The 22,452-nt window shown below is 42.0% G+C and overlaps 1 protein-coding gene across 4 annotated transcripts in view; it reads left to right on the top strand.

Moving 5' to 3' along the window:
- Nucleotides 1-21,771, top strand: part of SGMS2 (sphingomyelin synthase 2) — a 121,262-nt gene extending 99,491 nt beyond the window's left edge. For all 4 annotated transcript variants that reach the window (XM_073571991.1, XM_073571992.1, XM_073571990.1 and 1 more), the window contains 2 exons: nt 2,356-2,522; nt 16,959-21,771. In XM_073571991.1, coding sequence (XP_073428092.1) covers nt 2,356-2,522; nt 16,959-17,162 — 371 coding nt within the window. In that variant the 3' untranslated portion in view covers nt 17,163-21,771. The remainder of the gene's footprint in view (nt 1-2,355; nt 2,523-16,958) is intronic.
- Nucleotides 21,772-22,452: the final 681 nt, after the last annotated feature.

The following is a 22,452-nucleotide window of genomic DNA, read 5'->3' as shown; positions in this document are numbered from 1 at the left end:
GCCCATGCTGGTGAACGGGCAATGGTAGTGGTTCCAGATACGAGATGCAATGTTAAAACTTTTCTTACTACTTTATTTCATCCATTTAAAATACAAAATCTCTCCAAAATGCCATAGCCACGGACAAGGCAACGCGTTTCGATCAGAACGATCTTTGTGTAAGCCTTAAATATATACACAGTACATACGCAATTATGCTGCAGCGCCGGTGCCACAGCCGGCAACTGCCTGCAGAAGTTTTTTTTTTTTCAGTATGTATATATATTAATTATGTTAACTAGGGGGCAGGTCAGGGGGCAGGTCAGTGAGCAGAAGCATGAGCATATCATTAACTCAAAACTGAAAATATAGATTAAACAACAACCACAAGGCGGATTTCATCAACCCAGGTATCATTTTAATCAGTATAATGTCGCTGACCTGACACTGTCTGTAGGTTACTGAGCACAATCCTGCTGACAGGTTCCCTTTAACAATTCTAAGATTACAGTTATGTTAGACTTGCTGTACACAAACTCCCCTCTAAAGAGGTATCTAGCTATGGTTCCCACAGTCCTACAAGTAAACAATGTCTCTAACTGAGAATCTGTTTGGCACCAAATTCTCTCTAAAGTCTGCATGCACGCTCCCTTCGTGATCCCTGGGGTGGGGCAGCTGATAGTCTGCTGGCCTGAGGAGTAGATCCTGGACCTGTGACCTCGAATGTCGTTTCAGCCCGATCAGCTAGAGGAGAGCCCTCCACAACACAGCAGATGCCTTGGGTAGAATCCAACCGTAGTCTGCCCCCCCCAAATTAGTCACACAATCAGGTACAATTTTCTCCAGTACTCTGATCAGTTTCTAGCCCACAGCGAAGTCTAAGCTTCGAGGATCACAGTGGATTGAACTCTGTCCTCCCTCACTTCCTTCTTTACAAAACCATGAGGTCTGCCACAGAGTCTATTCAAGAGGCAACAGTGACCTCTGGTGGGAGGAGTCCAATAATACATGTCTACTCATTACCATCTCACAATGCATTGCTACAAACACAGGGGTCACTAAACCAGTTTTTTAATGCAATTACCCAGCAAAGAGAATTATAGATCTGAGTTGACTGGACCTGACAATTTTGTCTCCCATCAAACCTGAGTTTCGAGTAAAGGTGTGTTATATTTCTCAATGACTGAGTTTGCATTTTACTTTGTGCCAGTGAATATGAATTGTAAGCCATTAAAAGAGAATTATAAAGTATGATGAGGGAATGTTTTATTCTGGGCATAGACAAAGATGATGTTGTAATGAGTGTACGGAAATCTAGAACCGCAGACACAGTCGTGTTCTTGGCCACGTATCACTACATATCACTGTCTTGTGATATTATATTGTTTCTGCACTACTACTTGACTAAACACAATATCCAGGCACTTAGCAAGTTCAAGCAAGTTCTTTACCGAAGAAATGTTATTAATGAACCTAAGGGTTTGTGTCACGGGTGTGCCTGGTAAAACAGACAGTCATTTTGGATCCGGCTGTAGATGGTCATTGCGCTTGTCTTTGCAAACACCTTCTTGATTTTCATCTCTGTATGGAGAGACATCCTTCTTCCTTTAGGACCTAGTAGCAACCTCCACCTTCTGTTGCTCATTGACACACCCTTGCTGGATGTTTAAATACCCTGAGTCTCTTCAGCAAGGTGCTGGTGATAGCTTTATTTACCTCTATCTGCTAGAATTTGACTAGTTTCTGCTTTCTAGCCTGTTGGACAATTGCTGACGTGAGCTCTCATGTCGTCTCAAGTTAAGTGTATTCCCTCGTTTGTCTTCCTGTTTTGTTTTTAGTGGTATTAGGAGCGGACTACCCCGCACCTCGTCCTCTTTCTATCCAGGATCTATCACTAGCAGGGCTGTGGAGTCGGTAAGCCAAACCTCCGACAATGACTCCTCAATTTCCATGACACCGACTCCACCAAAATGGGCTCCGACTCCACAGCCCTGATTGTTAGTGGCAGTCAAGCATTAGGTTCCTGCTTGGCGATGGGTGCGGAACCCATTTTGAGACGTTAGGCCAGACAGGGTGTTGTTAGATCTATCTAGGAGTCTCCACTCCCTCCCCCTTTCCTAGTGTTTGGGCTCCCATTCCCTCTTCCCATTGTTGCTGTGTACCCAGCTTCTCCCTCACCCAGCATGACAGTTTGATAGTTAGGTAAACAAGTAATTTTGAAGTCAATGCACTCATGTAGACAATCTAAAATGTCTGACTCGTTATGCAAATCGTCTCTGCATTGTGAGGATGTAAATGGGTGAACTCTTAATGTGGCACAGACTTGAAGTTGAAGAATTTAGACTTGGTAGTTTTCATGCTGATTTTGTTTTACAGATTCTCCCCGACACTTCTGGTGGTTTCACATATCCTGCTGGCTGCTGAGTGCTTCAGGAGTCATTTGCGTTTTGGTAGCACGTGAGCACTACACTGTGGATGTAATCGTGGCTTACTTTATAACCACTAGACTCTTCTGGTGGTATCATGCCATGGCTAATGAGAAGGTAAGAAGACATGTACTACAAATATATTTTTTTGTTTAGTTTGTCAACACTTTCCAGATCCCATTTGTCAATGAGTGGAAACCCCATTTACCTTACCATATCTTTAGGCTACCTTCTCACGATGAGCTTTTGGTGAGTTTTTGATGTTGCAGATTTTCTGCTTCCTTTCTGTACCCATAATGTAAATTAAGTACATGCTTTTTTTCTTTACATTTTTGAGTCAGTTTTTCATGTGTTTTTATCATGTTTTTCATACTGCAGTTTTTTTCAATTTTTGATGCATCATGCTTTAAAGCTGATTTGTTTTATTTTTCCTGGTATTTACCGTTGACAAAACTTTGCTCCAGTTATGTGCGGATTGCATGCGTTTTTAATGCGTTTATGCAGGGGAAACGTACTAAATTTGCATGTGTTTTTTTACCTGCCGATTTTCTGCATCTAGTGCAATTCTATAGGATAATCTGCACATAAAACTCAGCATATCCAGAAGAGAAATTGACATATTACAGATAACATACATGCATCGCAGGTTAGTTTGCACAGCGTAAAAAAAGCACCGTGGGCATGAAATATAAATCATATCCACATTGCATCAACTGTAAGACGCTGCATTTTTAATGCTGCAAAAGACCTCTTGGGGACAGAAGTTTTTTTGTTTTTTTTTTCCTGTTCTTCCCATATAAAATTACCTACGCCGATACAGTAATCAAATGATACCACAAAATAGTTTTCCAGGACAATCCCTCCTGACAGCACCATGGAGGTTGTCCTTCCTTTCAACCTTATAGGGACAGGAAATGCACGAGAGATTAAGGGTCCCCTCCCACTCCCACACTCCAGTGTTTTTCCTGTCCCTGTAAGGACAGGCACGAGAGACGTCGTGGAAGAAGTGAACAGCTTCGGCATCCATCGCTTACCATACGGGTTCAGGGGGATCGGGGGTCTGGACTCCACCTTCCCCCTGTCAAGTGGTCCGGGGCGACACCCCCCTCAGGGGGGCCCTCCGCCAAGTGTCCCGTGGAGCTGGGCTCCGGGACTCGGAGCCGCTTCCCCTCAGCGGGGCTCTCAGCTCCCGCCATCACACGCCGCATCATCCTAGGGCGGCTGCATCACTTCCAGGCACCAGATGACCACTTCCGGGCACCAGATGACGACTTCCGGTTGCATCAGTGTGGAAGCATCAGAACCGGAAACGGAGTGACGACGCGACAGAGGGCATGAGGATCAATCGACCCACTCAAGGCAAGGTAGGATAAAGTGGCGGTGATGGTCTGCCAGACAGGACTACCACAACCGCACACCGCCATGGAAAACGTAGTGAAAACCGGCGATCAGCCTGAACAACCAGCGTCTGTAAGTAGTGTGCACGATGGACAGGATGTATCAAAGACAGGAGCTTTTACTAAAAAAAACTCCTGTGCTTTATGTTGGGAAAAGACGGCACCGATTCCTGCAGCATCAACCTCCAGGACATCGGGCAGATCCAATATATGTCCCATCTGTGCCAGCAAACTACCGGGGTCCTAGAAAAAACCCCTATGTTAAGAGTGAACCCTTAGGATCATCAGAGGCAAACAGGCCTCTTTCCTTGTTGAGATGCACACAATGGTCAGAGAGGAGGTCCAGGCCTCCGTCTCAGGACTGCTACCTACTCCATCTTCCAGCCAGCCCCAGGCTAAGAGACCAAGATGGGAGTCCGATCAGTCATTGGACGAAGATATCCAGTCGCCATGTGCGGACTCTGAGGAGGAGGGCGAGATCACCTCAGAACCCCCCGAGATGGGAAAAAGATACCTCTTATCCTCTGAAAACACAGACGAGCTTCTTGGCGCCGTGAGAAGCACTATGCAGATTGAGGAAGCCCCAAAGACTCAATCCGTCCAGGATGAGATGTTTGGGGGCCTAAGAGCTAGGATTCGCCAAGTCTTCCCCGTTAATGACCATATCAGTACAATGATTCTGGAGGAATGGGAGGACACCAAGAAGCGGCTCGTTGTGCCTCGAGACTTTAAGCTTCGACTACCGTTTAACCAAGAGGACATTAACACTTGGGATGAAGTTCCTAAAATCGACACCCCAGTGGCCAGGGAGTCAAGGAAGACTTCAGTTCCCTTTCAAGATTCCTCAAGTGTCAAGGAACCCATGGACAAGAAGGCCGACGGGCTCCTAAAGAGGGCTTGGGAGGCCTCTGCGGCTGTTATGAAGACAAATATAGCCGCCACATCGGTCGCCAGATCCATGCATCTAAGGATCGACCAGTTAGAGCACCAATTAAAAGGGAAAACCCCTACAGGTGATATCTTAGAGGGCCTTCCCCTGTTGAGGATCGCAACCGGATTCCTGGCGGATGCTTCAGCTGAATCCGTGCAATTTGCGGCCAGGAATAATTCTTTATCCAATGCGGCTCATCGAGCCATATGGATGAAGACCTGGTTAGGGGATTACCAGTCGAAAAATAAGTTATGTGCCATACCCTTCTCAAGTGGGAAGGTATTCGGGCCGGCCTTAGATAAAATACTGGAGAACGCCTCTGACAACAAAAAAGGGTTTCCCGAGGAAAAAACAAAAAGATATTTTCCCTTTCAGAGGTCCTGTCCTTACCAAAGGCAGGAATATAGAGGGAAAGGGAGATCAACTCGCTGGGAATAACCGAAGGCGAGAAAAAGTAGGGGTCCCCCTTCTAGCTCCGGCAAAGTTCCAGGAGCAGGAGACAATGATGTCATACCAGTCGGGGGGTCGCCTCAAACACTTCTCGGAGGCATGGGGACTCATCTCCCAGAACCGGTGGATTCTCAATATGGTCTCCCAGGGCTATACCCTCGAATTCACAACCCCCCACAGCACGGTTTGTAGTTACAAATCCCCTGTCCAAAACACTTATAACCCTAAATGGGCAGACGTAAAAGACCTGCTAAGGTCAGAAGTAGTGGTTCAGGTTCCAGAAACAGAGAGAGGTCAGGGCCTCTATTCAATTCTCTTCACAGTAAAAAAAAAAAAAACCATCGGGGGAGAGTCAGACCATTATAAATTTATGTTCAATCTATTTTATTGAGCATTTTACAAACAAAGAATATATTATATGCAAACAGATAATATATAGAATCATAGAAAATATCTAGTATTCAAAAATGAGAATACAACCTTCTAACAGTAAGTCAAACATACCATGGTAGACAATAACAGTAGCCATATGGCGAACGCCAACAAGGTATTCAAGTGAGGAAGATTACTCTATATTATGCAGAGGAAAGACATAGGATAAAAAAAGTGGGAAAGACAGACAAGGGAAGAGGGGGAAAAAGGAAAGAAAAAAAACAAGTTTATGGATAAAGAGGTCCTTAACATCATATATATATATATTAATGTGCAAATTCCTATGTAACTGAAATTCAGTGGAACAAGTTATGGAAATCAGGTGAGTCCTGAAACAAAATCCATCCTCTCCAAATCCTTCTAAATTTATCGTTTGTACCATTGCAGTCTGCAGACAGCTCCTCCATTCTACACAGATTGACCATTTCCTTATACTAGTCTAATATGTCAGGGGGGTTTGTAAATTTCCAAAACCGCGGGATTACCATTTGTGCTGCTGTTAGACAAAACCGAAGAATATCTCTCTTCTGAGTCCCTATTGAAGAAGGTAAAATTGACAGAAGAGCTATTTGAGGGGACCTTGCTACACGGTTTCCCGTGATTCGTTGATAATTGTCGAAAACCTTCTCCCAGAATGGCTTGATCATAGAGCATTCCCACCAAATGTGAATCATAGAGCCCACCTCCCTCTCGCATCTCCAACAAACCCCTGAAACTGCTGGATATATTGCATGTAGTTTAGAAGGGTAATGATACCATCTCATAAGTATTTTATAGTTCTTCTCTTGTGCAATCCCAGCGCTAGCAAGTTTGAGTGAAGAGAAACCCCCTTTCCCATTCCTCAGGAGACAAGCCCATCCCCAAGTCTCTCTCCCACGCCTGCTGAAATGTTAACTTCTCCGCTTCACCCTCTCTGCTTAATCCCCCATAAATCAGAGATATGGCATGTGAAGGCTTATTTTCGTCTACGAACAATTTCTCAAAAAATGTGAAAAATATTCAGGATTGAGAGTCCTCAGTAGTTGATACCTTTTAAGGGCTAACTGAAAAGATGGTAACACATTGCAAGCTTTCGAGACTACTCAGGTCTCTTCATCAGGCTAGACTAATACAAAATCTGAAGAGTCACATATTTATGCACAATACAGCCTAGAAAAAATGCAATAGATAAGACAAGTGACGTGAAGCAGAACTATCAATATGGGAGAGGGAGAAACATAAATATAAACATTGGACCAGTTCATAGATAAGGAGTCCGGATGTTTTATGGTCCTCTGATTGGGGTCTAGTTCTGTGTTGTGATGCCCCCACACGGTTTTAAAAGGAAATTCCTTAATTGATGTAAAAAGACATAAATCCATGCGACACATTCATTCCAGCACTGAGAGTGTCAAAGTTCGTCATAAATTTGTACTCCCAAAAAATGTGAAGTTTGAAATCGAAATTTTATCAAAATTATGTGTCTCTAGGAAGGATTGTAATTGCAAGTATTCAAACCACCTAATTTTCTCATTTGGAGACTGAGCCTGTTTAGAGACAAAAGAAGGCAACTCCCCATTTTCTAGCACCTGAAACAATCGGGTATCCTCCAGTGCCCTCCGACCGAGAAAAGATCCGCACAAGTATCCAGGGAGAAAGGATGGATTGAAAAACAATGATGTAAGTGGGCTAATATTCCTATCTGGGAACCCTTTATTTCTCAGAGTGTGCCATATTTTAAGTGTGTCTCTAGTTAAATTACGATTGACAATAGTCAATGACTCCCCAGAACACCACGGCAGATGTCTTAAAGGGACATCTAAACCCTCCTGTTCCACCCCCCACCCATTGTTTAGCATCAGCCCGAAAGTGCCAGTCTAGAATCCTAAGTTATGTAGTAGCCTGAAAATACCTCTTAAAATTGGGAAAACCAGCACCACCTATAGATTTAGGTCGAGAAAGGGTCTGTATGCTTATGCGAGGTTTGAGTTTACCCCATATGAATTTGGTTAAAGCTGATCGTAATTTACAGAAGAAACTATGAGGGGGGAAATCGGTTTAGTTTGGAATATGTATAAGAAACGGGGTAAAACGTCCATTTTTATAGCATTCATCCTTCCTAACCAGGATAGTTTAAATTTACTATAATTCGCAAGGTCTCTGTATGTTCTGCTTAATATAGTTTGATAGTTAAGCTCGAACAGTTTATTAGGATCAGAAGGGACCACGACCCCTAGATATTACAATGACTCTCCTTGCCATTTAAATGGAAATTTATTCATGATTTGAAGGACCTCATTCTGAGTAAGGGATATATTTAAGGCTTCTGATTTGGAATAATTGACTTTAAAATTACTAAGTGATCCGAACCTATCAAATTCTTTTAAAATCATTGGAAACGATATTTGAGGTTGTGATATATAAAGGAGTAATTCATCTGCATACAGAGCTGTTTTATAAGAGTTAGGTCCTATTGTGTATCCATGAATATTGATATTATTTCTGATAGCGTTGGCTAGGTGTTCCATTACCACTACGTAAAGTAATGGAGAAAGTGGGCAGCCCTGTCTGGTTTCATTGTTGATCTTAAATGGGCTGGATAATGAACCACTTATTCTAACCCGCGCTTTTGGACCATTATATAAGGCTAAGATTTTCTGTAGAAAGTGAGGACCTAGACCTATCTGTCTCAAGGCTTCCTCCATAAACCCCCAATGGACTCTATCGAAAGCCTTCTCTGCATCTACAGATAAAGGCCTACAGTAGTGGTGTGGAGCTAGTTTTTGCCTTGGAGATAAGTAATGTCTTAATAGTATTATCCCGGGCTTCTCGTCCTTTGACGAATCCTACCTGATCATTATTGACTAGGGAAGGAAGTAAAGGGGCTAGACTCTCAGCTAAGATTTTTGAAAATAATTTAATGTCCATGTTTAAGAGAGAAATCGGCTTAAAGTTGGCAATTATCGAAGGGTCTTTACCTGGCTTAAGGGCCTGTCACACTAAGCGATATCGCTAGCAATATCGCTATAACGTCCCAGGTGTTGTGACGTTATAGCGATATTGCTAGCGACATCACTATGTCTGATACTTACCTCCGACTGCTCCTCCGCTGCTTATCGCTGATCGCGCGAGAACGTCCTGGACCGTTTCTCGTCGTCAGCTTCCTGCTGGGCTTCCTGTGGAGAGACGAGCGACGAGCGTGGACGCGGGCGGGAGGACGTCAGGATCGCCTAGTGTGACAGGTAAGTAGCGACCCCCGTCCTCTGCTATGTCGCTGGTGAGATCTGCCTGTGTGGCAGCTCACTAGCGACCACTTAGCGATGCACCAGCGATTCTGACCGCGTCATATCGCTGGTGGGGATCGCTGGTGCATCGCTAAGTGTGACAGTACCTTTAGGGAGCACACTAATGTGTGCTTCTAGAGACTGGGGAACAAATCCAGTACTTTCATCAATAGCATTGAAAGTTTTTGCCATTATTGGAGAGAGTTGTTCCCTAAAGTTTTTATAAAACATCGGTGTGAATCCGTCTGGACCAGGCATTTACCCGACGGAGAGGACCGTATTGCCAAATCGATCTCCTCTATTGAAATCTCCTCCTCTAAAGCTTTCAGAGCTGAACTACTCAACATAGGTATGGATGTTTCCTGAATGTATTCTTTTATCTTATAGGAGAGGTCTAATGGGGGCATATCTGCGAATTGGTTCTTAATGTTGTATAAATTCTCATAGTAAGACTGAAAGCGATCCACAATTTCTTTTGGGTTGTGTGTATCCCTACCATTTTTTTTTTAACAAACGGAATAAATGTAGCCGATGCACGTGGATGGAGCAGTCTGGATAATGGTCTCCCGCACTTGTCCGATAGGTCATAGAAAAAACGTTAAGATTTTTCCTTGGATTGAAAATATTTTTTATCTAAAATTTCTCTTAATTCATTTCTTTTTTTGTCAAGTCAGCAAGCGTGGAAGCAGATAGTTTGTGTGAAATTTCAAGGGAATGAATTCGCTGTAATAATTCATCCACTGTCTGAGCTCTCGCTTTCTTTAACCTATAACCATGCTTTATCAGAATCCCTCTCATCACGCATTTCAAAGTCTCCCATTGCAAGGGAGCTGAAGTTTGGTCAGAGGCATGTATTTGGATAAAGGAGTCAATAGACTTTCAGCTCTGAAGCACATAAAGTATCCTTAATAAGGTTATCATTCAGTCTCCAAGTCCAAGAACGTTAGACCAGAGATGGCAGAGATAAGGACAGAAAAATCGGAGCATGGTCCGACCACAGAATGTCTCAGATTGTGGCCTTGGGTTGCCAGGACAAAGCATGGTGGCTCAAGAGAAAGAGGTTGATGCGACTATAAGAATTATGTATATGAGAATAATATGTGTAATCCTTCCCCTGAGGATTCATTATCCGCCAAACATCTGTCGGTCGGAGGGCATGGAGAACCCTTTTAAGAGAACGCAGCTGTCTCACCGAAACAGTTTCCCTCCCAGAAGAAGAGTCTACCTTTGGGTTCATTGTAAAATTGAAATCTCCACCTGTGATCAATGTACCTTCTGCCAAACTAGAAAGTGAGGTTAGGAACGCACGGCATGCTGGAATCTGGCCCTTATTAGGAAGATGCCAGTTAGCAATTGTGTATATTGAGTCTGCAATTTTTATCTTGAGAAAGATATATCTACCCTGTATGTCTACAAGTGTATCAATAAGAGAAAATGCTAATGACCTATGGATTGCGATGGAGACACCTTTGGACTTTGATTCAGGATTTGTGCTATGGAACCAGGTGTTGAAGTACCTATCTTTTAACTTAGGAACGTGATCAGATTTAAAGTGTGTTTCTTGTAACATAAGAATTTGGACTTTTTGTTTATGCATAGAGTAGAGAATCTGAGAACGCTTCTGAGGGATATCAAGACCTCTAACATTCAGTGAACAGAATTTGACTGAGTTCATTTCACAGACCAGAAATAGGGTTTGAAAAAAGATCGGTAAAAAAGGAAAATTTCCCTTTAAAAAAAAAAGGGGGGGGAGCAGGAAAAGAAAGAAAGTAAAAACAATCGGATAGGAAACTTTCCCAACCGCAAAGAAAGTCCTCAAAGAAAAGGACTGATAGGGGGAAATATAAAATTCCACACCCGTCTAGCGGAATGTAGATCCCCTTAGTGGAAGCGCGCTTTCCATAGAGAGTAGCTCCCCTTGGGATCAAACAGCAGACCCACAATAACATATTAAACTGGTAAAATAACTTAACATGTGAAACGCATATCACTTCACCAAATCTTGAGCACCCAGAACGTATATGGGTGTATCTATATATTGCTGAATCAACTAATGTAGAAATCCCAGAATGTTAAGCATTAATCACATAGAATCTCTACTAAAGCCTTTTTTAGGAAACCCCATTTTTCTATGTTAATCCTGTAAACCTCTTACATAGGACAGGAGAACAAATAGAAAGGCAAGTAAATGAAACAATAACATTTAAGTGAAACTTGTCAATCTGGGGTTGGATGGCCCATTTCCTCTGTATTGCAATCCCGGGTTTTCATGCCAAAGTTGCGGTTTCTCCTTCTCTGGGGATGAGGTATATTGTCCATTCCTAGGCCTCTAGGTAGGCCTGGCCATTCGGATGGAGAAATCTGGACGGAAGGGATTGCCAGACCATTAGTGAACATCGGCAAGTTTCCAAGAGTACGTAACACATGTAAAGTTCCAGACAGTCTCACTTGAAGTTTAAAGGGAAAGCCCCAAGAATAAAGGATTTTCTGTTGTCTCAGTATGTCTAGTAGGGGTCTCAGAGCACGTCTTTTCTGGAATGTGCACCATGACAGATCATGCATAACTTGGATAACGTGCTCTTTATATTTGATGGTTTCCATTGTGCGGGCCCCTGCAAGAATGTTCTCCTTTACTTTGTATCTATGTATCCGACATATTACATTTCTCGGTCTAGCTGAATCCGTGGATTTGGGTCGTAGGGACCTATGAGCCCTGTCAAATTCTATGTCCGAGTCACGTTTGACATTCAGTATAGAATTAAAAATGCAACGCAGGGATTTCTCTAACTTATTTTGTTCCACCGACTCTGGCAGACCTCTGATCCTGATATTATTACGTCTCCCTCTGTTTTCCATATCATCCACCAGTTCAGCCAAACATTCCAGTTGCTGTGAGTGAGAAGCAATTATCTGTTCCTGTGCATGTAATCTCTGAGAGATGGCCTCTGTGTGACGTTCATTATTAGCCACTTTTCAGAAATCTGCTGTACTTCCTGTCTAATAGCAGCAGTCTCAGATCTATAAGAGGATTCAAGCCTGGAAATATAATTCTCCATATCCTCCTTTGTGGGGATAGTGCTTATGTGAGCCTTAAGGTCTTCCCATACATTCTGTGCCTGTGTTAAATCACCACATTTCAGGCCCTCTGGCTGCACAGATATACCTTGAGACCAAGTCCCTCAGCATAGGCAGGGAACTGCTGGCTGCCTGTGAATAGGAAGGAGGAGACATCCCCCTCTGCCCCTGCATGTTGTCTTTAGAAGCCTGTATGGTGTGAAGCCTTTCTTCCTTATTTGTATGACTCACACTTTCTGCTGATAACACAGGCTCCTTATCTGTCATCTCCTTTTCAGAAAGGCAGGAGGAGATAAGTACAACTCCAGGGGCTTCCTCCACAATCTTTTCCTCCAGCACACTCTGAACAGCATGGGCCCTCGCCATCTTGTGACATCTTGATGGGCTGTAACTTGCATGCTTCTTAGCTGACATTTGGTGACAAATAGCACTTCTAATATAGGTCTGTAATCATCACCCAGGCAGGAGCTGAAGAGCTGCTCGTCCTCCTCCATAGCCAGGCAACGCCCCTCGGACCATTATAAATTTAAAGCCACTAAACCAATGGATCCGATACAAAAGATTCCGAATGGAGTCCCTAAAAACCACCAACCCGCTGATAGATCAGAACTCCGCAATGTGCACAATAGATCTAAAAAGTGCATATTATCACGTTCCCATCCACCCTCACTCTCAGAAGTTCCTGCGGTTTGCACTAAAAATAGGAAGCGGGTACTACCATTTTCAGTTTCAGGCTCTTCCTTTCGGCCTAGCTTCAGCACTCCGGGTTTTTATGAAGCTGGTCGCCGAGATCGTGGCACACTTAAGATAAAACTGCATAATCATCGTGCCATACCTGGACGACTTCCTCATAATATCTCATTCAGCATCGGAGTTGAAAAAGCAACTAGTCTCGGTAATTGCCACGCTCGAAAACCTAGGTTGGATCCTGAACAAGGACAAGTCAGACCTACAGCCCGGTACCCAGAAAAAAAATCCTGGGAGTCATGTTAGATTCCAGAAGAAGAATCTCGTTTTTACCGGAAGTAAAAAAGAAACCGATCATGAACAAGTTCGTCAGCTATGGCGAGATTGAATATCCATAAGAACCGCAATGAAGGTCCTAGGTACCCTGACAGCATGTATACCCTGCGTAATGTGGAGCCAGGCTCACACAAGAAGCCTACAAAGGGAAATCCTGGCAAAATGGGACAGATGGTAGGCCTCTCTGGACAGAGAGATTCGGCCGTCCCTAGCCTTAAAATCATCTCTGAAGTGGTGGATCAGTCACAGAAACATCAGCCAGGGGGTGCCTTGGATCCTGTCACCATGTGTGACTATCGTCACGGACGCCAGCAGGGAATGATGGGGTGCCCATCTAGAAGGACGGTAACTTCAAGGAACATGGCCTGGAAATATCAGTTCACAGTCCTCAAACTACAGAGAACTACGAGAAGTTTGGGAGACACTAAAATGAAGCAGGTCGAGTCTACAACACCAGCATATAAAAGTCATGTCAGGCAATGTGACCACAGTATCTTTCCTACGGCATCAGGGGGGCCCAAGACACTGAAAGCTTCAGGACTTGGCAGCCCGCATCTTCACCTGGGCGAAGAACAATGTTCGTTCCATATCAGCGGTACACCTAGAAGGCTCCAGGAACAACATAGCCGACTATCTGAGCAGACAAGAAGTCCGAGCCACCGAGTAGGAATTGAAAGAGCAGATATTCATAGACTTGTGCCATGAGTGGGGAACCCCCCCAGCTGGACCTCTTTGCGACAAAGAACACCAAGTTACAGAGATTCTTCTCCCTCAATCCAGCGGACCATCCAGAAGGGGTTGACGCCCTGAATCAGAGAAGAGGGGGACTGCTATATCATTTTCCCCGCATTGCCATAATACCGAGAGTGCTCAGAAAGATCCAGGAGCAAGGAGCATGGGTGATGCTAGTGGTACCCTTCTGACCCAGGCGAAGTTGGTTCCCCTCCTGGAAAAGATGGCTCAGGAGGGGCCACTTCATCTACCAACGGCAGAGGACCTGCTTTCCCAGGGCCCAGTTCTGCACCCAAATCCGGAGAACCTACAGTTGGCAGCATTGGATCCTGAGAGGGAGATCCTAAAATCCAGAGGCCTCTCTGACCAAGTGATCTCAACGATGCAGGCCAGCCGTAAGCCCGTTACGAGTGCAATCTATCGTAAGATTTGGAGGAAGTTCTCCTCAGAAGGTGGTAGTACCCCCATAGACCTGTCTCGCCCAGATATCCCTCAAATCCTTGACTTCCTCCAGGCAGGATTCAATAAGGGTCTGAGTCCAAGCACATTGAAAGGTCAGATAGCTTTAAGTACTTTCTTTGATTTCTCCTTGGCCTCTCATCCGTGGATAGCGCATTTTACAAAGGCCATCCAGAGATTGAGACCCACGTTAAGGAAAACAGTTCCTCCGTGGGACCTAAATCTGGTACTTAACGCTCTATGCAGACCCCATTACGAGCCGATATCAGAGATAATGTCACAAAGCTTACACAAAAAAACATCTTTTTGGTAGCCATCACCTCAGCCAAGCGGCTGGGTGAGATCCAGGCCCTGTCAGTCCAGAACCCCTACATTCAAATTTTCGACGACTGCATAATACTAAAACTGAACCCAGGATTCCTCCCTAAGGTAGTATCTCCCCAGAATTTAAACCAGGTAGTCCTACCCTCATTATGCCCATCCCCGAAAAATGATAAAGAAAGATTCTTTCACTCATTGGATGTCAGACGAGCTGTCACCCGCTACTTAGAGGCCACTCGAGAGTGGCGACAGGACACAAAATTGTTTCTCCAATACGGGGATAGAAATAAGGGTAAAGGAGCATCTACGCACACCCTAGCAAGGTGGATAACGTCAACTATCTCCTCAGCATACGAGGCCGAGGGATTACCTGTACCAGAGGGGCTTAGAGCTCATTCCACTAGGGCGATAGCAACGTCATGGGCAGAGAGGGCGGGAGCCTCAGTAGAGCAAATATGCAGGGCCGCCACCTGGTCTACACTAAACACTTTCTGTATACACTATAAATTGGACGCGCTAGCAGCTAGCCAGACGACCTTCGGTCGTTAAGTGCTACAAGCAGTGGTCCCACCCTAGTGAATTCCTACTTTGGCATTCTCCATGGTGCTGTCAGGTGGGATGTCCTGGAAAAGGAAGATTAGACCTACCGGTAATGTTATTTCCAGGAGTCCATCCTGACAGCACTGGTAATTCTCTCCCGATGATTTGTATTTGTAATAATATGCTTGTACAAAATCTCAATAAATAATAATTGCATCCATACTGGTGTGGTACATGGAAAAATCACTGGAGAGTGGGAGGGGACCTTTAACTTCGTGCATTTCCTGTCCCTATAAGGATGAAAGGAAGGACAACCTCCATGGTGCTCTCAGGATGGACTCCTGGAAATAACATTACCGGTAGGTCTAATCTCCGTTTTTAATTTGCACTTCAATAAAAACAAAAGACGAGAACCATGTTCAAGACTTCTGTTGATTATAAGTCTTTTTATTTAATTTTATTTATATATTAGCCACTTATACCTCATCCATTTATGCATATAGCCAATATCCCTCATTTCTTGTTATCTATTTTTCTCCTGATATCACCTATTGTTTTTCTGACTGCACCATGTTTTTGATATTGCATGATTGTCTTTTTTAATTGACTAATTAAATCCCACATTTATAATTCACAGTAGTCTTGCACCCTTTCCCCATTTTTTTTTCTTATTTACATTTTTTATATTGTGAAAAAATATTGAACTGTGAACATTACTAGCTTTTTCAGCCTTCGAATGAAACAAATGCATTTTTTTTTCATACACTCTAATTTTTACATTTTCAATACACAATGATTAACGGGGTTGTCCTCTTTCGGTTACTGTTTGTACTCCCCTTCCCTGCGTCTATCGCGGCGTGTCCACTTTTGCTCCCACTCTTTCATATTGGCTGCAGTGTTGACTTTGTCAGTCCAGCAGCCAATCGGTGAGCTCAGCGACTCTGAGTGGGGCACTCCGTCTATACTGCCAGAGCTGCTGCGCTCACTGATTGACGTTTTTCGGATTTGAAGTGCTACATCGTGCTGTTGATGTGATGTCGGCGCCAATGCCAAACACTGGGAGCCGTAGCAGAGACTCAGCAGTGGAGGCGGGGAAGGTAGTAATGCAGTTTGCTTTTTTAATAACAAACTTCGCTCAGGGACAAACATTAACTGAAAATGAACAACCGCTTGTAGGTTTTTAAACTATTGACTTCTTCAATACACTTAGGGTGCACTATGGAGCTTTTTTTTTACATGCGGTAACTGCACAGCGATAAGCCAACTCTATTTGCTCAGCTTTGTGGGTATATCATTAGGCATGGTCAGGGGGACAGCAGCGCTCTGACAGCAGCAGAAGCCGTCTCGTACAAATGATGCTGGTGCACTCGCTATGCCATTATTTCCGTAGGCAGTTTTCTGCAGCTGCTTTAGCCTCAGTAAATTGTAATTCCCGGTGACGGGCACCGTTCCTTTGCCGTTTTGTAGTCAGTGCTTTTTGAAGTGCTGCTGTAGCTCATAACGTTACTCTGGAACATTGTCACAACATGTGTTAACATCTGTTTGTACTTTAGTGCTTAATCTAAAAGTTCTCATTTATTATTCGTATAACAGTTTTATACACTGCTGGACAAAAGCGTTTTGTACTTTTATTATACAGTATGTTCAAAAACATTGCTATATTTGCAGCCTGTTACTAAAGGCATGTGTAACAAGGGGCAATGATTGCACAAATTTCCATTTCTCAAAACTTCCATTGCTGGTAAAATGTATGCTCTGTATATTAATCAAACGTTTTGATCCGTCCGCTTGTCTATATCAAAGCAAGCTTTATAGTGAGAGTAGATTTATAATACAGCATGCAGCTGAACATGCCGCCATTGTTTTGGCATTATGTAAGGGGGAAAAAACTGTTTTGATAAAGAATAATGTGACTTTTTCTTTGTTTCAGGGATTGAAGACCTCAACCGCAACCAATCTTCTTTCTCGAACTTGGTGGTTTCCTGTATTTGCCTTCTTTGAGAAGAACGTTCAGGGTTGCATCCCGTGTAGCTTCTCCTGGCCCATTTCCTGGCCTCCTAGTTGCTTCAAATCTTCATGTAAAACCTATTCCAGAGTTCAGAAGACTGGGGAAGATGTAGAAAAATGCACCTAAATGCATCAATGAAAGGACCAATACAGAAAAAAAAATTCGCAACCAAAGGAATACCGTACCTTCTTATCCTAAGAAGATGCTACTGTAAATAATGAACTGGACCAAACATATCTTTGATTACAAAGGTGGTTGCGCATCGGATACATAAGTATCGCGCTCCCTATATTTTATCACATTCTTTTACATTTGCACTACAATTTTGGATCCGTGTCAGGCAAGACTAGAGTAGTCAATGGAAATGTCTGAGTCCTGTTGAGAACTTTCATAAGATGCTGTTATATAAGAATGTGTTCCTACAAAATATTTAATCTCTCTATGGGCCATTGGCTCTTATGCCCTATGGCTCATTTGGAGGTTTGGGGAATATTTTGAGGGTCATTAACAAAAAAAAAATTTCTGCGTATGAAGAACATATTCTAAAAGATTACCAGAACTACACAAAAAAATTGACATTATAAAATTTGCCTCTATAATATCAACTTTTCTTAAAAGAGGCAAATGTTTTACTGCACCACATAGAACAGTCGCAAGGACAGTTTTCTAATTTATCAGTGTTGGGCATTAAAGCAGATGTTCACTTTTTTAAATATTGCAGAAGTTTGTTTGTAAAAATAATGGACACATAAGGTTGTGTGACTTTGTCAATACATTTCATCGCTAATCTTGCGTTACATCCTGTGTCCAGAGCTGTATTCATAATTCTGCTGCTTTCTGTTGAAAATTAAGAAACTTTTCAATAGGCATGTCAGTAACTGGTAAGAGTGTGTACAGGGCCCCGTTTGCCCAGCTTATGCCAAAAGACTGACGCTCAGCACCATCTGGGAAGATAATTGTGCAGCTGTGGCTCCGTGCTCTAATACCAAGTCGAAGATAATGCTATTGCTACTGTACCAGTCTTAGGTTAAAATATGAATAAAGTGTGCTTTTTTCATCCTAATCTAGTTAAAAGGGTTATCCACTACTGTATGATAATAAATAAGAAAAAAATATATTAAAATCTAGACTTAACTCCTGGACAAGCGACATTCCTCCACTCTAAGCCCAGTGTCACCCTCCAGTCTCCTGACATAAAAAGTGTCATGTTATCACTGCAGCCAGTCGGTGGTTGCTGATAGGCTGCAGCCTTTACATTTCCATCTAAGCGAGAACGGCAACCTACTCTCAATGCCTATCCAGTGGCATGTATCGTAGCAGTCTGATCAGATGTATACGTCAGACAATCCTCCTAATGTATACCACCAAGAGAAGACACAAGTGCAGGAAAAGGGTTTTGCTGATTTTTAATGAATTGGCAAAAGTTCTTTTTACAGAAGATTACTGTACAGTACCTGGTGTAAAGATTAGATTTCTCAGGTTGTAAATCACTAGAAAGGATACAGTCCATGAACTGATCCAACAGGGTCTTCTGCAGGATTTCAGCTCCGAAGCCCATGGAATTGTAACCAACAGCTCTGCACCTCTAATGCCAGTTTTTTTTGTTTTGTTTTTTTTTTTTCAAATAATCCCAATATATGTAATGCAATGTATTTACAAAGTTACCCAAGTTTTGATTTCATATATAAATTGTAGAATGATTTACTAAGGTGAACATTTACTTTTAGCTTCTAAGGTTTACATATTTTTAGAGGTACTAAAAAATAAATGAAAAAGACTATCAATATATTATATCAATGTTATCACATATTGTTATGTAGGAGTATGGCTGAATGATGGCAATTTATATATATATGCGTGTATAGATTTATTTTTTTTATATTAATATTTTTTCTTAAATTAGTATAAGTTTAATATGTGTTAAGAAGTAAGACCACGTGTAATCCACACCACCCAAATATCCAGGTTACTTCCTGTCATACAAGAAAAGGATGCTGGAAGTGGCAGGGAGTCCTTTACTACAGTGAGGAAAATAAGTATTTGATACACTGCTGATTTTGCACGTTTTCCCACCTACAAAGAATGGAAAGGTCTGTAATTTTTATTGCAGGCACACTTCACCTGTGAGAGCCAAAATCTAAAAAGAAAAAAATCCATAAAAAAATGTGATTTTTGCATAATTAATTAGCATTTTATTGCATGGATAAAGTATTTAATACAATAGAGAAACAGAACTCAATATTTGGTACAGAAACCTCTTTTTCCAATAAGAGATCAGACATTTCCTGTAGTTCTTCACCAAGTTTACACACTCTGCAGCAGGGATTTTTGCCCACTCCTCCATACAGATCTTCTTTAGATCTTTCAGTTTTTGGGGCTATCGCTGAGCAACATTGTGTTTCAGCTCCCTCCAAAGATTTTCTATCTTGAGACTGTATTCTCCAGGACCTTGAAATTTTTCTTACGGAGCCACTCCTTAGTTGCCCTGACTGTGTGTTTCGGGAAGATTGACAGTCATCTTGTGTTTCTTCCATTTTATAATAATTGTGCCAACAGTTGTTGACTTCTGACCAAACTGCTTGCCTATTGACCTGTAGCCCATCCCAGCCTTGAACAAGTCTAGAATTTTGTCCCTGGTGTCCTTAGACAGCTCTTTAGTCTTGGCCATGGTGGAGAGATTGGAGTGTGATGGCTTGAGTTTGTGTGGACAGTTGTCTTTTATACAGGTAACAAGTTCAAACAGGTGCAATTAGTACAGGTAATGAGTGCAGAGCAGGAGGGCTTCTTAAAGAAACACTAACAGGTCTGTGAGAACCAGAATTCTTGATGGTTGGTAGGTGATCAAATATTTATTTAATGCAATAAATTGCAATTTAATTATCTAAAAATCATACAAAGTGATATTCTGGTTTTTATTTTTAGATTCTCTCACAGTTGAAGTGTACCTACGATAAAAATTACAGACCTCTCCATTCTTTATAGGTGGGAAAACTTGCAAAATCGGCAGTGTATCAAATACTTATTTCCCCACTGTGTGTGTTTTCTCACTGTGGTGTACATTGTTTAACCGTTATTTAACACTTGTCATTTTTATCATTGGTTGCACAGTTTCACACCACATACCTTTTTGACTTTTAAGAAATGGACTAATAACAAGCAGAACCAAAAAGACTTTTGAATGTGTGCAAATAGCACATGGAGATTTTTCACAATCCCCTTGCAAAGCGAATAGGTGGGACATTTATTCTGTCACTTGAGCCAGAATTTTGTTAGATAAAAATGGCATATTTTGGAGCACACTTGATTTGCTCAAGAATTTGTGACTTTTTCATTTTACTCTGCTCTAAGCACTTTAAAAAAAATAAAATGTGGCCAGGGCTTTAGCTAGAGGTGTGGAAATTCTGTGGCCCAACAAAATTGGAGAAATTGAAAATAGCAAAGTAAATCTACACCAGCCTATGTAGCATTGCTATGCTCGCCCATGAACAGAAAAGATGCAACAAACTCAACTAAGCCTTTGCTGTTTAATACATTTGGCATATTTAAGTCGTTAGATTTTCATTAATATCAGCGTAGACCAGGTCTTGCATTAAATGTGCCCCATAGTCTCTTCTTTTTTTCCGTAGTTTTCATAAGGTGTTTTCCACTCATGAAGATGTTGAGCATCAGTGTCACTGGCTGGAACTATGACGACTACTCTGCATTTCATGGTCGGAACTAACAGCCTAATATACATATATGAGGCTGATAGTTTGGATCAGGAGGATTGCTGTCAGTGTGGAAATTGTGGTCTGCACACCGACTCTGAAATGCGGACAAATGAAGCCAGCATAGTAGAGATTTCTTGTTTCTGAAAAGATTAGGACCCTTGCTAAGATTAGGAATGAGTCAAGAAGAAATCCCACTGTCTTATTTTTGTATTTTTAGCAGATTCAGCAATCTATAAAATTATTGGGGCCAAAATGTTTTAAGACTTTGATTTTGAGACCTGTACATGTTTTTATCTCTACCAATAGAAAATATTTTCCTTAAGCAATAAATAGTAAAATATGTAACTTTCATCCAGACACTTCACTGAATATTAAGTTTTTTTTGACCCATCATTTCATCATCGTGTTTGTATGTATTGTGTTCTCTTTATATGTACTGTTATTTTGCACCTTGAAGATATATCATAGCTTATGTTGTCATTTCTTTAGTATATTGTCTAATGCCATGCACAAAAAACACCCACTTTTCATGAAGGCTGCATTCACACTGCGTTTGCAGAGCCAGTTTGGTGTAGGTGGTGAGAAAACATGTATTTTTGGTTGCTACCAGGCTGGTTTACTTTTTTCTTGTTTAGACTAGTGCATTCTGCTGTTCTATTAGATGCAAAGGCATTATGCAAAAAGTATACCTCAAATTATGTTGTGTTTTTTTTAACACGGAAGCCTATGGTTGAGGGATGTCACTGTATGGCTATACAGTGGCATACGTCGGAGGTAAGCTTCTGGAACTCATCCTTTCATATAAATACTTCAAGCACAGTTTTAATGCAGCCTTAATTTCTAGTTTCTTGATACCAAAAAGTGACTTAAAACTGAGCTTTTATTCAAAGGCCGGTAAGTGTATAAATAGCATATTTTTGTACACTGTGTGAGAAGTTTATTCTTTTTAATGTTCCATGAATGTGCACATGGATACTGATTTTGATAAGACTGTTAATATGAAATAAACCAAGATGGTGCTGTCATGTTTTTGTCACATGGTCTAACTCTTCATTGTCTGTTTCTTTACAAACTTTCACAAAAAAGCAAAATTGTTACTTGGCAAAAGGAGTCAATTCTATATAGTAATTTTATATTTTCTCACTGAAATTGTAATTGATGGAGCTTTGGGTACATTTTGCCACCATGTAGCCGAGAACCCTTAGGCCTCATTCTTCTATCGTGGTTCCATATTATAGAACCAAGGATACTCAATGTGCCCTCAAATAGTAGCTATATAATACAGCATGCAATGGAATCTTCAATATTTAAAATCCAAGAGTCTGTGAACAGGTTACTGGGATGCAACAACGCAGATAATGATATGGAAGTAGTCAACCACAGCTATTTATTTTCTTACCACAGAATGAAAGTCTAATTATAAGAACTGAAAGGATGTAAAAAGGGGGACACACTGGCGCTTACAAATGTCAAAGAGGAAGGGAAGGAAAGCTGCTGGTGATGCAACATGCTCTGTCCAATACTGTCTGAGTGACTAGTAAATCAAAAATATATTAATCACCGCGCTAATAAGGGGGGGTCAAAGACCAATAGCACTAGCGCCACTAAATATGCAACCAGCCAACTGATGTAAGGAGCAAGTGGCAACAAGGACACGGACACTTGGTAAAGCCACTCTAATTGCTTAATGTTTGACCATCCTAGCA

This window comes from Dendrobates tinctorius, unplaced genomic scaffold (assembly GCF_039654945.1).
Source record: "Dendrobates tinctorius isolate UK_male_01 unplaced genomic scaffold, ASM3965494v1 ptg000030l, whole genome shotgun sequence".
Classification (NCBI taxonomy): domain Eukaryota; kingdom Metazoa; phylum Chordata; class Amphibia; order Anura; family Dendrobatidae; genus Dendrobates; species Dendrobates tinctorius.
Note: the sequence above shows the minus strand (reverse complement) of the source record. Positions and strands in the feature narration are given on the sequence as shown.